At 38.0% G+C, this 17390-nt stretch overlaps 1 protein-coding gene across 1 annotated transcript in view; it reads left to right on the plus strand.

Annotated features, from left to right (window-relative positions):
- htt (huntingtin) overlaps positions 1-17390 on the plus strand; it is a 688215-nt gene that overhangs the window by 657543 nt on the left and 13282 nt on the right. The window contains exons 56-57 of the mRNA XM_090385445.1: positions 4277-4437; positions 12956-13043. Coding sequence (XP_090241571.1) covers positions 4277-4437; positions 12956-13043 — 249 coding nt within the window. The remainder of the gene's footprint in view (positions 1-4276; positions 4438-12955; positions 13044-17390) is intronic.

The following is a 17390-nucleotide window of genomic DNA, read 5'->3' on the forward strand; positions in this document are numbered from 1 at the left end:
CCATTCCATCTGCATGTAAAGTCTCTCATCATATTCTTCACAATCTTCTGCTCTGTAGATTACTCCCACTGATTGTTCTGTTGCTTCCAACAAACTCACACCATACAGATTCTATGCTGGCAGACATAATTTCAGACTTAGCAAAAGCTCTTTTTGCACTCAGGTTGCTTTTAATAAGCGTGACCCCTTCTATCTTTCCTGAATGCATTATACATACCATAGTGGAACTCATCATCGCCAGTCTTTTCTTAGTATCTTTCCTATGAATAAAAATATATAATTCCCTCTTTTAATTATAAGAGTTAAATTTTGGGTGTGAGATTAGAACTTGACATTATCAAGCCTTAATCTTCTTCTCTGAGAAACTTCAGCTATGAGAATATATCACTCATATATGGGTAAGGTAGATTACTCTTCACAGCCTCAATTCAGTGACTGGATAGATAGCAATCTATCCAGTCACCTTTACAGTATAGTAAGTAATCTTTAGCATTAGCATTAGTAGAGGCATATGATGCAAGAAAGAAAGCTTATGCAGCATCAGCCAAAAAAAAAAAAAAAAACCACTCCCATTTCACCCCTTCGTTCGTTCGAAATACCTGTCCAGCTGAGCCTTCAATGTATTTAGGCTATCAACTTCCACAACAAGGATGAAAGTCTGTTCTATCAACCTGCTACCCTCTGGCTAAAAGCAAATTTCCACACATCTATCCTACATCTGTCTTTCCTCAATTTGAATTTATGCCCTCTCAGGTGATTATTCTGAGCAAGAGGAAGAATCCCATCGGCATTGAGCATACTCAAACCATTCAAGACTTTATACACCTCTATCATATCACCTCGCCGGTGCCTGGTCTCCAGACACTGCAATTTGCAAAACTTAAGCCTTTCTTCGTAAGAGAAACCCATTGTTCCATTCACTAATCTTGTTGCCCTTCTCTGTACTCGTTCCAGCAGCTCTACATTCTTCTAGAAATTAGGCCTCCAGACCTGTATACACAGTACTCAAGGTGTGGCCTGACCATTGCCTTATACAAGGGTATAATCACCTCCTTATCCCTGCTAGAAAAAATCCTGTATATCATTGACAAGACACCATGAGCTACTCTTGTAGCCCGTCTGCGCTGCTCAGAAAACTTCATATCTGCTTGCACAATTATCCCCAGGTCCTTTTCATTCTCTGCCACTGTCAGTGTAGTACCACAGAGTTGATACGTTGCTCTGTGGTTATTGTTTCCCATATGTAGTACTTTACATTTGTCAATGTTAAACTTCATTTGCCACCTCTCAGCCCATCTGCTCAACCTTAACAACACTGCCAACATTTGTATCGTCTGCAGACTTGGACATTAAGCTTGATATACCATCATCAGTATCATTTATAAATGCAGAAAACAACACTGAACCCTGAGGGACTCCAATAATAACATTAGTCCACAATGAACAGTGTCCATTGATTACCACTCTCTATCTTCTCCCCCTCAACCATCCCTTTATCCATAGCAGCAATTTGCCTCCAATGCCAGACTTCTCCAATGTGTGCAGCAGTTTTCCATGTGCAACAGTATCAAAAGCCTTTCTAAGATCCAAATATATAATATCAAAGTTATTCCCTGCATCCAGTTCTTTTGTGACTGCATCATAGTATCCAATAAAATTGGTCAGGCAAGACTTCCCCTTAACAAAACCATGCTGTGTCCGAGCTATAACTGAAGTCTTGTCTAGATGATCCTGCAGTGCTTCTTTAATCAGTGCCTCCATTAATTTTCCTGGAACAGAAGTTAAACTCACAGGTCTATAATTACTTGTGTCAGCCTTTGATCCTCCTTTGTGAATTGGGGTCAAATTTGCACATCTCCAGTCTATGGGTCCTCCCCTGAGTCCAAAGAAGCTCTCATAATTATGGCTAAGAGTTTGCTTACTTCCTTTGCTGCCTCCTTTAATATAACTGGATAGATCCCATCCACCCCGGATACCTTTTTTATGTTTATCCTCAAGAATTTCTCCTCCACTTTACTCTCAGTTATTACAAAATCATCTAGCTCACTGCCAGAGTTTACTTCACCTCTGGCATTCCCCTTCCTGAATAACTCCTCATGTGTGAATGTAGATGCAAAATACTCATTTAGTTTGTTAGCCACCTGAGGGATCCTCAACTGTTCAACCATCAATATCCAGTGGACCAATCTGATTCATCCCTTTCCTTCTAGAGTTTACATAGGTAAAGAACTCTTTTCTGTTTTTCTTTGCATCCTTTGCCAAGGATTTCTCATAATTTGCCTTTGCCTGCCTAATCTCCTTTGTGACTTGGTTACAGACCAGCTTATATCTATCATAGGCTTCCATGTCACCCATTAATTTATATGTATCCCATGCATTTTTCTTCTCTGCCATATGTCTCATTAGTTCATCTGACATCCATTTAGGCCTAAACCTTGAACAATATTTCTTAGTTGGTATGTAAAGCCTAGTAGCTTCCAAGATAAGTTCTTTGAATGCTTTCCATTTTGAATTTGCTGTTGGTAACATCATTGTTTTGTCCCACTGTATAGAATTTAAATACTGTCTCAGACCATCGTAGTCGCCTTTACGAAAGCAAAAACCTTCCCTTTACCCCTGATGGTAGTTACCTCTTTGAGTAAATCCCACTTCAGCACACTGTGATCACTGCCACCTAGTGGTTCCTTTATCTGCAGATTCTTAATGTATGAAGAATCACTACTGATAATCATATCAAGAGTATTACTCCCTCTAGTTGCCTCCTGAACATGCTGATGTAGAAAACAATCATCGAATAAATCCACAAAAGCCTTTCTAGTGTGTGATTGACCAACCCACAAACTCCAGTCAATATCTGGGAAATTAAAATCCCCCATTATAAGACTCTCTGATTTACTGGCCCACTCTATTTCCCTGTACAGTTTCTTATTATACTCGTCAGAGTCATTAGGCCTATAGCACACTCCTACTCTCAATTTTGATCTCCCAATGCCTATATCACACCAAACTGACTCAACACTGCCCCCGTCCAGCGATGTCGACTGGCTTCACTTCCTTGGATTTTGTGTTTCTTAACTAATAGCATAACCCCTCCTCCCTTCCTATCTGCTCTATCCTATCCTTTCTGTACACATTGTACTCCCCAAATTCCAGTTCTGCATTCCTTATATCTGTGTGACACCACGTCTCTGATATCCCAACAATGTCTGCCTTTGATGTTTTGAGCAATACCTCAAATTCATCAAATTTATTTACCAAACTCTAGCATTGGTGTACACGCAAGTATACATGCACCTGTTCCTATTCTTAGCTATCCTAACACAACCCATGTGTTTACTTGTACCGCAGTGACTCCCAGCAGTCTCTGAAATACCCTGCATCTTGTTTTCCAGGCTGCTGCTCATTCCAATAGAAGCAGTGCAAGAATCGCTTTCACCTCTGCCAGTGGCTACTGTTAATCTATTAGTCCTTGTATCCCCCCAAGCTAGCAGTTTTGCGACCCACCTAACACTGTCTCGATAGCATCAGCAAATATTCTTGCACACTTCCTATTTAAGTGTAACCCATCCCTGTAGAAGCAGTCTCTCCTGTTAAAAAGTACAGACCAGGCTGAAAAAAATTCTACCCCTTGAGCCTTGCACAATCTTTCCAGGGTTGAATTGACCGACAAGGCTCTCATCATATACTCCCTCCTATCGTGTCTGGGCAGAATTGCAGAGACTTTCAAATTCAGCCCTAATTCACGGCTTTTATTCAACAGTGACCTGTACTTGTTAAGTAATTCTGCCGGCTTTTGGTAAAGTAGCTTCTTAATCTCTGAATTACTCTTTATACCTTTAGTTCTTATCCCGTTTAATTTCCTAAGATTTTTGAAAAACATGCATTAATCACTGTGCGCGCATTCTTAATTTTACATTTTTCTCCTCATCTCATCTTTTCTTAAGAAATATTGACACCAGAGTAATTTTATTTAATAATTGTATGTGCTTTTGTGTAGGAAATCCTCAATAAACTATTTAAGTTGAAAATATATGTGGAGTTTGTGTTAGTAGCTAACAAAAAAATTTGCAAGTTATTTTAATATTTCAATTGCATTTTTTATATTCTCTACCAACATGCATGTATGCTAAGCTTTAGCACTTCACTTGATGTTACATATCTGCACCACATATAATACATCTTTTTAGGTGTAAACTACTTCATATGCAGATTTTTATATAGTATAACATTTAATTATTTTATAAAGTTTTAAAAAGAAATACTTTAAATTTTGCAGGTATTTGAATATTTACATCAGCAATCACAAGAGGATTTAATTCAAGATTGGGTAATGTTGTCACTTTCTAATTTTACCCAGAGGTCACCAGTTGCTATGGCAGTATGGAGTTTGACATGTTGCTTTGTCAGTGCAAGTTCTGTTTCATGGCTACAATCTCTGTATCCTTTTAATACTTCATTTCGTTTTGTAGAAATAGAAAAAAATGTACCTAAGTGTTAGTATTAGTAAAGATCAAAAGATGCAAGGATGCTAGGCTTTTGCTGCAGCCTTGGGGGAGGGGGGGAAGTCTGCAACTTATATCCACTCCTGTTGTACTCTTCCCACTGCCAAAAGATATTGGTCCAGCTGCCCCTTAAATTTCAGCAGGCTGTCCACCTAACTACCCAGAAAGGCAATTTATTCTAGTTGTTGACAATATGCTAACCAAACATAAACTTCCTGAAGTCCAGTCTATTAGTATTCTCCCATGAGAGTATATTGATTTTGACCTATGTCACTTATTTGGAGAAGTCTAGGTTTGTTTCCTATTGGTAACTGGAGAAATTTCTAAAATTCTCTTCAATCAAGCCGTAGTTAGCTGAAATCAGGCAGAGGCTCTGTAGTGGAATATCCCCCTTAGGGTATACAGCCCAAACAGTGTGCAGATCATCCTGTGAATACAGGCTTGTACAGATGTAATGCACAATGGCACAATATGGTCTAAATTGCTGATGCATCTAAAGCCCAACAGCAGCAGCCAGTCTCCCCTCATATGTATTGGAATTGTGAGAAGAGAGCGAGCATGCATTGTCTTATTTAAAGGCAGTCTTACCATTGACTTGTTTAATAAGGCTGTAACCACTCCACCCTAAATGCAAAAGCACATGCTGTCTTATCAGTGATTTATTGCAGGACTGTATTATTGCGGTAAATCGCTGAAAAGACACTGTTTTTTTCCTTTCTGGCAACCACTCTGATCATATCAAAAGTTGCCATGCAGTGCAACCAAGTTTCTTTTCCCATTTATGTCCTTCACCTGTACTGTATCTGACATATGTTATTTTCAGGCTGTTATTTCTGAAATGTAGAATCTTACATTTCACATCCGCAAGGAGTTCCTTGTGGATGGCCAGGTGGATGCGAAATGTATGGTTCTACATTTCAGAAATAGTTAACCACTTGCATTGTTAACCACCCTCCCAACCTTCATATTATTTTCAAATTTCATCATCATATTCCTTATTCCTTCATTTGATATTATTCAAGAAAATCAGAAATAAGAACAATCCTAGCACCAAATCTTGTGAGACCTAAGTGGGGTCAATTTATAAACCTCCCCCACTCTGACCACTTATAATAATCTTCTGGCCGCCTCCATAGCCAGGTGGGCAGGAGCAGCAGTGTGTAGCACATGCTTCTTGATTAGACCGGGGTTCGAGCCCGTGACCACCAAATACGGAGGACGTGGAAAGGTCAGGGAATGACCACCGCATATCCCCGGAGCAATATGGCCTTAGTTGCTAATGCTCCTAAAAACCAAATAAACAAACATAATAATCTTCTACTGCCTGTTTGTTTTGGCCTCAAGATCTTGCTCGTAATTCCAACATGATCCATCTTGTACAGCAACCGCCTACCGTGGAACCATGTCAGCTGTTTTGCTAAATTCTAAGTGTATAAAACCAAAATTGTTTCTTCATTCAAATCCTGTTTATTAGATTGGTCAAGCAGGGTTTTGCATCTTTTACCATTGACTTCATGCCCTTCCCTGCCATTGAGATCCAACTGACCCATCTCATCCTTTGTTTCCCCTTATGTGACTGTGTGAGACACTAGCACTTCTCTGATCCTATGGGAAATTACCTACATATGTTGATTACCTAAATGGTTTGGGATACTCTTTATTAGCCTCATTCAATATGACTGGACAAATACCATTGGTTATGGACTCCATGCCACTCCTGTTACTACAGTCAAACTGATCAATCTATGACTACCCATCTCTCTAATATCAGTGTGACATCTTATAGTGCTCAGGTACACTAGCACACTATTATTCATCCTCCCAAAAGAGACTTTCTACAGTTAAGATTGATACAAAATATCCATTCAGCTCATCAGCCACATTAGCTGTATGAGTTCACTATTTCCTGCATGCACAGGAATCTATCTGGTTTACAACTTTCCTCTTTATATATATGTGTGTTTGTGTATGAATAAAACTTCTTGGCCTCATTCTTGGCTAGTTTTTTCTTGTACAGTCGGTCCTCGTATAACACGTGTTTACATTACACGAATTCGATCATACACGATTTATAAATAGGGGAACGATATCTTATATAACACGAACCGAATTCGCTTATGCACGATTCGCCTTTGTGTTTACAAGAAATGGCAGTCGAACGCGGAATCACCCCAACCGAATGCAACATGATAGGAATGAAGAAGATTCTGAAAATGTATTTATGTGTTTTATATTAGTGAAGGGGAAACGCATTTCACCATAATAACGTAAAAACCAACACAATTCCAGCTATCGGTATAATCGCAAATGCAATTAGATGGAGTTTACTACCAGTTTATAACAGGTTCCGCTAGCAGAAACGCAACTGGAAATTGTTTTTACTGTTTTATGGTAGGAACCTCCAAAAATGTGCTTTAGTAAAATGCGAGGTGTTAATTAATAGTGTATCTCGGCCTTTACTGTGTTCTTTATTCAGTTGCTATACGCGCGCAGCTTTGTTTATGTGTATCAAGCGTGCCTCTTCGTTTTGTAATTGCGCTTTATTCCCTAAAAATTAGTAAAATACTTAAAAGGTGTGAAAAGGAAGCGTCCTGGCTAAGACACTGCAGATTCAGAGAGAAAAAAAAAAAAAAAGCAATAACGATAAACAGAGGCGGACTGGGTCAAAAATTCTTACCCGGGAAAATTTATAGTGGCCTCATACTACGGTTTATGGCCAAAATCACACCGGCCTCCGACCCAACGTGGTTTCCCCCGTAAGGCTTATGGCCAGTACGCTTCTGTCAATAGAGAAAAAATATGAAATTGTGAAACGCTTTGAGCGAAATGAAAGACCATGTGATATTGCGATGTTGCACGTGCTACAGACCTAAATGAGGCAACGCTGAGAATTACAAAGAATGCAGAGAAAATAAAAACAACTTTCATAGCGGAAACAACTCAAAGTGTAATTAAAATCCAATTAGATTAAGACACAAAGAATTGGAAGAGATGGAACGGCTGTCATCTCTTTGGATAGAAAATCAAACAAAAAGCAAGTTTGCTTACGATAGAAGCAAAAGCATTAGCAATATTTTATTACGACTTACGTATTATAAAATACGTAAGTATTTTATTTAATACTGTATAATAAATTTTTTACGAATAAAATACGTATTTTATCCGTAAAAATACTTTTTTAGTATTAAAAAATACTAAAAATACTTTATTATAATATAATATTATTTTTATTACGTATTTTAATCGTTATAAAATACTTACGTATTTTATAACGATTAAAATTAACCGATTATTTATTGTGTTTGGTAATGTTTTGGTTCCAAATGTGTGTTCAATCTTGGGTGGTCGGCACCTAACCCTACTTTTCCCATAGGGCCTGTTGTTTATATTGCACGATTTTGCATTGCACGAGGATTTCTAGGAACGCAACTATCGTGCTATACGAGGACAGACTGTACTCAGACTTTGCCTCCTAACTCTGTGGGTTTGTTACAAATCTTTGTTTGTTAAAAATTTGTTATAATGATGTGAGTCTGAGTGTTCTCTCACTCTAAATATTCCATACTGCCTTCTTCTGTTCTGTCAAGTTTGCTAAATCCCTTTTCATCCATCTTGGACTCCTCTTCTTTAATGGAATGAATGCATTTGTTGCTTTGACAGTGACTGCCTTGAAAGTTCCCTATAATTCAGCTGTACTTTCCTTTTGGTATATTTTATCTTACTTGTAGAGTCCAAGAATCTCCTTAGTCTACAATAATCCCCTTTCTTGAAATTAAAATCCTTGCCCTTATCTTCACTACTTGAATGCAATTTTTCATTGTTCATACAGGAACACTGGTAACAGTTCCTGTAACATCATATTTGTGATGTTACTTGGATCCCTGATGATCAGATCTCTCTCCCTGGCATTGATGCAGATAGAAGGGGGCGCCTCCTTAGCCAGGTGGGAAGGAGCAGCAGTGCGTAGCACACGCTTCTTGATTAGACTGGGGTTCGAGCCCATCACCACCAAATACGGAGGATGCAGAAAGGTCAGGGAATGACCACCGCCTATCCCGGAGCAATATGGCCTTAGTTGCTAATGCTCCTAAAAACCAAATAACAAACAAGCAGATAGAAGTCATCAACTTGATTCAAAAAATTTATCCCACCAATAAAAGCACCATTCAGGTAGATGAACAGTCTGTATGAGATCATTAGTAATTGCAAAAGCCTCAGTATTTCGACCAGCTGGGTCCGTGTGACTAGAAAATGGAAGCTAGGTGGAGTTGTGAACATTAAAATTACCTCATTGTTAGGAAAGTGGGACTGGAGAAAGTTGAGTTTCAAAGAAAAGAAGTCAAAGAGTTCCATGTGATTAGTGGAGTTTGGAGAACAATAGATAGAGGTGGCAGACAAATTTTACAGAATGGGGTAGAGAGATTTTTAAGACAGAGAGAGAGAGATCAAAACGAGACAATTCCAAATTACTAAGTCTCTGCCAGGAAAAGGGTGGACATATCCACAAGTACCACCTTTTGAAGTGAAAGGAATTGTACAGCATATAAGTAGGACAACTGAGAGATGAGCATTAGTTGAGGGAACCAATAATTGAGATTCTGTCAGAAAAAGTAAGTGGTCTTTGAATATGGCATTCAAGTTTTCATCTGTGCTCTTTGAGAATGGTTACAGTTGAAAAGTTACTGTATCGGATGTCAGGGCTCTAACATATTCATGAAATATTAGTTTCTAATTCTTGAGTTAAATTTAAGGTTCTTTATTGAAGTGTGTGTGTGTGTGTGTGTGTGTGTGTGTGTGTGTGTGTGTGTGTGTGTGTGTGTGTGTGTGTGTGTGTGTGTGTGTGTGTGTCAGTAGAATATGCACAAATTTTAGGAAATAAATAAAAATTAAATACAAATCTCAGAAGCTAGGTATTATTGGATGGGTACAGAAGCAATAGTTTGTGCCACATAGTAAACTAGAGCTGATATTCAAATTATTCACCATTTGCTTCCAGGCACTCTTCTCAATGGAAAACAACTGATGACAAATGTTGTTAGTATTAGAAATGGCCACATGGTGTAAGGAAGCCTATGGCTTATGCTATACCAGCCAAAAAATAAATAAATAAATAAATAAAATAATAAGAAGAAGAAGAAGAAGAAGAAAATTTTAAAAAATAAATAATTAATAAGAGAAAAGGAAATAGACAACCTGTGTGTTTCCCTCCTCCTGTAGGTGACCTTTGAATTTACCCAAACTGTCAGCCTCTACCACCCATGTAGGTAACTCATTCCAGTAATTTATAACTCACTAGCTAAAATAAAACTTCCCGCAATCCAGTCTAAACATCTCCCCCCATAACTTGAAATTATTGCCCCTAGTTCTAGAATCATTTATAACCATGAAAATTTCGTTCTCATTCATTTTACTTATGCCTCTCAGAGCCTTAAACACCTCAGTCAAGTCTGCTCTAAGGTGCCTAGTTTCCAAGCTCTGCAACCCACATATTCGAAGTCTTTCCTCATATGGACGCCCTTTTGCCGATCTCACCAGGCGAGTTATCCATCTTTGGGCCCTTTCAAGAAACAGTCTTTCTTCAGGTGCAGTCTCCATACTTGAACACAGTATTCCAAGTGTGGTCTAACAATAGCCTTATATAATGGGATTATGACATCCTTATCTCTACTAGCAATTGTTCGATAAATCATCGATAGGACACCATGGGCATTCTTTGTAACCTGTCTACAGTGCTTAGAGAACTTCATGTCTGACTGTATTGTAACACCCAAGTCCCTTTCCTCCACTACTGGCTTTAGATCAAATCCACCAAGTGCACAAGTTATTTTGGGGTTTCTGTTCCCCAGGTATAATACCTTACACTTTGCCGGATTAAAGCATAGCTGCCATTTTTCCGACCATCCCTTAAGTCTATCTAGGCCACTCTGAAGAAGCTCTACTTGGCAGTGATCATTAAGTACTCTGCCAATCTTTGCATCATCTGCAAATTCAGACATCACATCCTCTATCCCTTCATCAATGTCATTTATAAAACTCAAAAACAACAGTGTCCTAATACTGATCCTTGGGGAACCCCACTTCTTACATCAACCCAATCTGAGGAATAACCATTTATCACAATTTTTCAGTGTAACTACTGGAACAGCTTCACATGCTTGTTTAATTTCAACCTTTAGTTGTTGACGTGTGGCTGGTTTGCTACTATACACCACATAATTCAGGTAGTCCCCTACGAGCAGAAGTTGAATGGGGTAAAATCAAGTGAAAGCATGGGGGGGGGTATATTTGCTTATCCACCAGTTTGTGAAATGATTATTGAGATAGACTCTAACATCATGATAATAATGTAGGATTGTCCCATTGTATTGGTAATAAATCACTTCATTCCTGTGCAGTTCATAAATGGCAGGGTCAGTGGATACATTAAGCATATGGAGGCACGTGTCAGTGGCAACTCTCCCTTCAGAAATATATGGGCCAACGATTCCCCTTGATTTGATACCACACAAGACTGTAACTCTTGATAAATTTACTGCCTTCCCTATATGAGTGTTTGAATTCTTGTGGGGGGGGGGTGAACTAATACACACAGTTATGTCAGCTCACTGTACCACTGGGTTTGAACATAGCCTCATCTGACCACACAACCTTGTTGTTGTTGTTGTTGTTGTTATTTGGTTTTTAGGAGCATTAGCAACTAAGGCCATATTGCTCCGGGAATATGCGGTGGTCATTCCCTGACCTTTACGCATCCTCCGTATTTGGTGGTGACGGGCTCGAACCCCGGTCTAATCAAGAAGCGTGTGCTATGCACTGCTGCTCCTGCCCACCTGGCTATGGAGGCAGCACACAACCTTGTCTGAAAATTTTTCATCCTTCACTGTTTTCACTTTAAACCAATTCAGTCAGAAAACTGAATTCAGGATTTTGGATTATCTTCATTCCCATTTAGCTCTTTTGAGAATGTGGGTGTACACTTGCTTTGCTGATGCCAGCTTCACAAGAGGTTTGCCTTACAAATTTTTGTGTCTGTGGTCGTGCAGCACCATATCAGAATTTTCTTTACTTGTTAATGAACAGGGTATCCCAGATCTTTATTTGCAAAAATCTTGCAAAGTGGCTTACATCGCAAATTCTTGAAATTGTTCTTTGTAACGATGGTTTTGTGGAAAATTTACATCTTCACTGTCTTTGAACTTCACACTCACTCTTGGATTTCTAGTCCCACTTTGAAATTTATTTATGTTGTTCGAATGTCAAATATCCATCCCTCGTGTTGATTATGCTTCGCATTATGGGTATCATTTTGCTTTTGTTTTAACAACTAACACCGTATTTTATCAGCAAAACATGCTAATCAAAGATGAAAAAATTAAATTCAATTATAAATATGTGATGAAAATGTGTGTACATCTATATGAGACACTCTGTAGTTTAATTATTTTTAAAAAGAGTAGAATATGCATTTTATTTCAAACTGTTTAATGTTCAAGATTTAGATGCTTGAAAAGTGAGACATTGGTTTTATGAATGCTGTATTGTTTGTCTTCGCCCACAGTTTTTTAGAATTTTTCATATAGCACATCCACTTGGTTTCTCCAATATTTTTTTACAAGTCCACATTTTTGGTAGAGGCTGGATATGTCAGCTTTAAGTCACACATGAGTACCATTTTACGATTACGAAGAATGCTTTCTTCACCCTTTTGGTTAGTTTACTTTATGATTCACTAGCATTATATAAATATGTAATTAATATATAATCATGGATGTTGGAATGGATGGGTCTCTCCCATGAAGTTATGATTGCAACACTATTTATTGATTAAAACCAACTTAGACAAATAGATGTGTACAGTTTTAATAGGTTATACTAGTGGTCTCAAACTCAAATTGCATGCAGGCTGAATGCACAATCTGAAAGCAGCTGACGGGCCGTACGTTAGTTTGACTCCATCTATATAGCAATATGAACTGCGCAGCTGTGCATCCAGCCAAACAACTAGTGACTGACTCATGGAAAATATATATCAGAAGTACCAACTCAATAGAGAAAATCAGAAACACCACAATACTGAAGCGCCACCAACTGTTGGCTGGCAAACTAAATTTACTGATTTTACCGACATGGGAAGTTCTCCCACCTTACCCCAGTCACGTGGCATGGCATACAAGCATACAGTGACAAAGACAAAGCTCCAACCTATTCATTCTATCTCTTTTTCCTTCAGTAGCAGTCGTGCACATAAGCTTAGTCCATATCTCTATGTCTCTAAAATTGTAAGCACCGTATTTACAACAAATACATAATTGAAATGTATTCGCGGGCCGTGTAAAATTGCTTCTGGGGCTGGATGCGGCCCGTGGGCTGCCAGTTTGAGACCACTGGGTTATACAAAACTATATTTAATGTGAAATTGGCCTTATATTAAAATCCTTAAACTCTATCATTAGTTTTCCTCGTGTTCAGAACAGAATGGGCAAAATGGAAGAGCAAGACCAAAAACTCTTCTGTTTAGCAGGCTTTAGTTTTCGTAACCAAGTAAGTATTTTGAATTATTCCATGTTTCATTTTCAGTAACAAGTGTGTGTTTTTGGGTTCAGTGGATAATGTCATGTAGTGGTTTTAAAAAATGACTAAATACAAAATTAAGATTATTATTTATTCTGTATAATATTTCAGAGATATTTTCTTCCACCTTCTTAATTAAAAATCATTGTAGTGCATAAAACAAGTCTTAAAAGAAGAAGAAAAAAGTTGTTGATAACAACTGCCTTTATTCTTACACATTGGCAACCATGGCATCAGGTTTCTGTATGCCAATAGTCTCAAACTACATGGATCCTTTGTAGTAGTAGTAGTAGTAATGGCAAATGATGCAAGAAAGCAAGATTATGTACGTTCCAAGAATTTGTCTGGTTCTTCCTTGACTTTATTCAACCCATCCACTTCCACATCAACAGATGTAAGCCTGTTCCAACAACCAACCACCCGCTGGCTGAAGGCAGACTTCCACGCTCATCCTTCCTCGACTTAAATTTGTGCTCCCTCATGTGTGTAGTCTCAACAAGGGGAAGAATGCCATTAACATACAGCTTATTCAAGACTTTAAACACCTCAGTCAAATCTCTTTTCAGGTGCCAAGTCTTGAAATCCTGCAATTTGCAGAATTGAAGCCTTTCTAGGTAAGAGCACCCTTGTTCCCTTCACCAATTTGGTTGCCCTTCTCTGCACCCATTCCGGCAGATCTACAACCTTCCTAAAGTGAGGCCTCCAGACCTGTATACAGTACTCAAGATGGGCCTAACCATGACCTTATATAATGAGATAGTCACCTCCTTATCTCTGCTAACAGAGTTTCTGTATATCTTTAATAAAACCCCATGAGCTGTTTTGGCAACATTGTCTGCACTGCTCAGACAATTTCATGTCTGACTGTACAATTACTCACAAATATTTTTTTCATTCTCCAGTACCCGTAGTGTAGAACCACACAGTTGATAAGTTACTCTGGGTTACTGCTACCCATATGCAGTACCGTGCATATTTGTCAATGTTAAACTTCAACTGCCATTTCTCAGCCCATCAAACCAATTTTCATAATTCTTGTTGCAGTAACTCACCCTGATGGCTGTCATTAACAACCCTGCCAACCTTGGTATCATCTGCACACTTAGACATTAAGCCTGATATAACCTTTATCAATAAATATTTAAAAAAACAATAGGTCCAGCACTGGACCCTGGGGAACTCCACTAATAACATTACAGCAGGCCCTCGTTATAACGCGGTTCGCTTTACGCTGATTCGCTATAACGCTATTCTTATATTATAACTGGTATCTGACTATAACGCTGTCACAGATCACTATAACGCTCTTTTACAGATTGCATTTTTGCATATTTAACGAAATCGTTTCATTTGATGGAGTCGATAACTTGAAAATGAATAGCAAAACAGCATTAAAACGTTTCCCACACCGACTCGAGAAATTTTCCCACGCTCAGTTAAATTTTCTCGCACGCTAATTTAATTGCAGTACAGCGACTTGTTATGTAGTTCCGATATCAACATTTTAAAAAAATTATTGAGTATATTGCTTGTAATATTTGCATTATATGCATTTATCCGAAGTCTAGTTATCACTCAGTACAGTATTAGACATCGTGCGTAACGGACAGTTTACTTGAACATTGTATCTTAATTAATGCAACCAACTCAGTTACATTTTCGAAGAGTTAATAATGGCCGATAAGAATGAAAAAGCAACAACGTCTGAGTGCAGTACGAAGACTATAAATGTAAGAAAAAGACTGAATTTGAAAATTAAATTAGACGTTTTGAAGCGAATCGATTCCCGTCAAAGACAAGCGGATGTGTGCCATAATTTAGGACTTGCAAGTTTAACTGTAAGAACAATTATAAAAAAAGAAAGAATTAATTTTAGCAGCGGGAAAGATAGCTGTTCCACTGCAAGCAACTTGTGCTAGGCAGACTATTAGGATTGAAATGGAAAGATGTTAACTAATTTTATTGCAGATAATATCCAGTGCAGAATTCAGTTAAGTTAAATGTTACAAAAAAAAAAAAAAAAAGAGAGAGAAAGGGAGAGAGTGAGAGAGAAATTAGCCAATATGATGATCTGAAGAAAACTCACCTAAAAAAAAAAAAAAAAAAATGTGGAACCATTTAAAACTGGTAAGGGCTGGTTGAATAAATTTAAAATCTGGGGAGAAGCCGCAAGTACAGATCAAGGAACCAAAACTTTCAAAAAAGAACTTGTTAAAATTATTTAAGAGAGGTATTGTGAGTTATACTTCTCAACAAGTTTATAACATAGATGAAGCAGGACTTTTGTAGAAACGAATGTCTAAAAGAAGTTTTATATTGAAAGAAGAAAAAAAACATGCCAGGTTTCAAAACAGCGAAGGATCGGGTGACTTTATTGTTGGGTGGTAATGCTGCGGGGGATTTAAAATTAATACCCCTTTTAGTTTATTTCGAAGAGGGCCAAACCAAAATCGACACATTTTTTGATTAAATTCATCATTTAAATTAAATCAATTAAATTCATGATTTTAATTGGAATTTTAAGTTTAATTTTAATATGTAAGTAGTTACCACATAATTATATACGTATGTAATGCAGAATATTTTAAATGTATAAATATTTGAATACTAAATATTCTGACCGACATTTGTGCATCTTTTCACTACCGTTTATTATTGATTAGGAAATATCCTATGGCACCAACCGCAACTTACAAATGCATATGTTACCTTATGGTAAGGCGGCACTCGCTTAGCGTGGATTCACTTAACGCTCTGTTTTTCTGGAACGAATTATCAGCGTTAAGCGGGGGTCACCTGTAGTTCACAAAGAGCTGTGTCAATTAATAACCACTCTGTCTTCTTCCACTTAGCCAGTCCTTTATCCACAGCAGTAACTTGCATTTAATGCCACATTGCTCCAGTTTGTACAGCTGTCTTTTATGTGTGAGTGTCAAAAGTGTTCTGAAATCAAAGTATATGGGTTTAAAATTATTTTTTGCATCCTGTTTCTTGATCACTGCATCATAGTAATCTATCAGATTGGTTAGACAGGACCTCTTTACAATTCCATGTTGTGATTGCAGTATAATTGCCCACCTGTCCAGATCAGATAGTCCTGCATTACTTCTTTAACCAGTGTCTCCATTATTTTTTCTGGAACGTTAAGCTAACAGGTCTGTAATTACTCATGTCTCCTTTTGATCCCCCTTTATTAATTGGGGATACAAATCCATGGAACCTCTCCTGAATCCAAGGATGCTCCTGTAATAATGGCTAAGGGTTTGCTTACTTCCTTTGCTGCCTCCTTTAATATAATCGGATATATTCCATCCTCCCAAGGTGCCTTTTTATGTCCATCATCAACAATTTCTCCTCCACTTCCCTTTCAGTTGTCACAAAGTATTTATTAACTCCTCGTTAGAGCTTGATAAACTTCTGGCATCCCCTTCCCTAAAGAATTCCTCATGTGTGAATGTAGATGCAAAATACCTATTCAATTTGTCCACAGCCTGGGTAGGGTCATCAACAGTTAACCCATAAACATCAAGTGGCCCAATGTGATTCAACCCTTTCCTTCTACTGTTAATATAAGCATAGAAGTCTTTGCTTTTTTTCTTTGCATTCTTTGCTAGAGACTTCCCATAATCTGCCGTAGCTTGCTTAATCTCCTTTATGATTTCAGTCTTTTGATTACAGACTAATTTATATTTACCATAGGCTTCTGTCACCCCACAATTTATATGCATCCGATGCACTTTACTTCTCTGCGACTTGTCTCAATTAGTTCATCTGACATCCACTTAGGTCTACACCTTGAATAGTATTTCTTTTTTGGCATGAAAAGCCTAGTAGCTTCCTTGATTATTTCCCTAAATACTTTCCATTTATAATTTGCCACTGGTAACATCATCAGTTGGTCACTCTGCACACAATTTACCAACTGGCTGAGACCTCTGCAGTCACCCTTACAAAAGCAAAAAGCCCTTCCCATTACCTGCAGTTTTTTAATACATGAAGAATCATTGCTGATAACCAGATCAAGAGTATTGCTTCCTCTTGTTGCCTCTCTAACATGCTGCTGAAGAAAACAGCCTTCCAAGAAATCCACAAAAGTCTTGCTAACATGTGAATGACCAACCCACAAATTCTATTCAACATTTGGAAAGTTAAAATCCCTCATTATAAAACATTCTAATTTACTGGCCCACTCTATTTCTGTGTATACCTGTTTAGTATATTCATCACAGTCATTAGGTTAACAACACACTCCTACTCTCAATTTTGTTTTCCCACCAAACTGACTCAACATTGGACTCGTCACCCATATCTACTGGA

Source organism: Mastigoproctus giganteus, chromosome 11, assembly GCF_048544385.1.
Source record: "Mastigoproctus giganteus isolate SK-2022 chromosome 11, ASM4854438v1, whole genome shotgun sequence".
Classification (NCBI taxonomy): Eukaryota; Metazoa; Arthropoda; class Arachnida; order Uropygi; family Thelyphonidae; genus Mastigoproctus; species Mastigoproctus giganteus.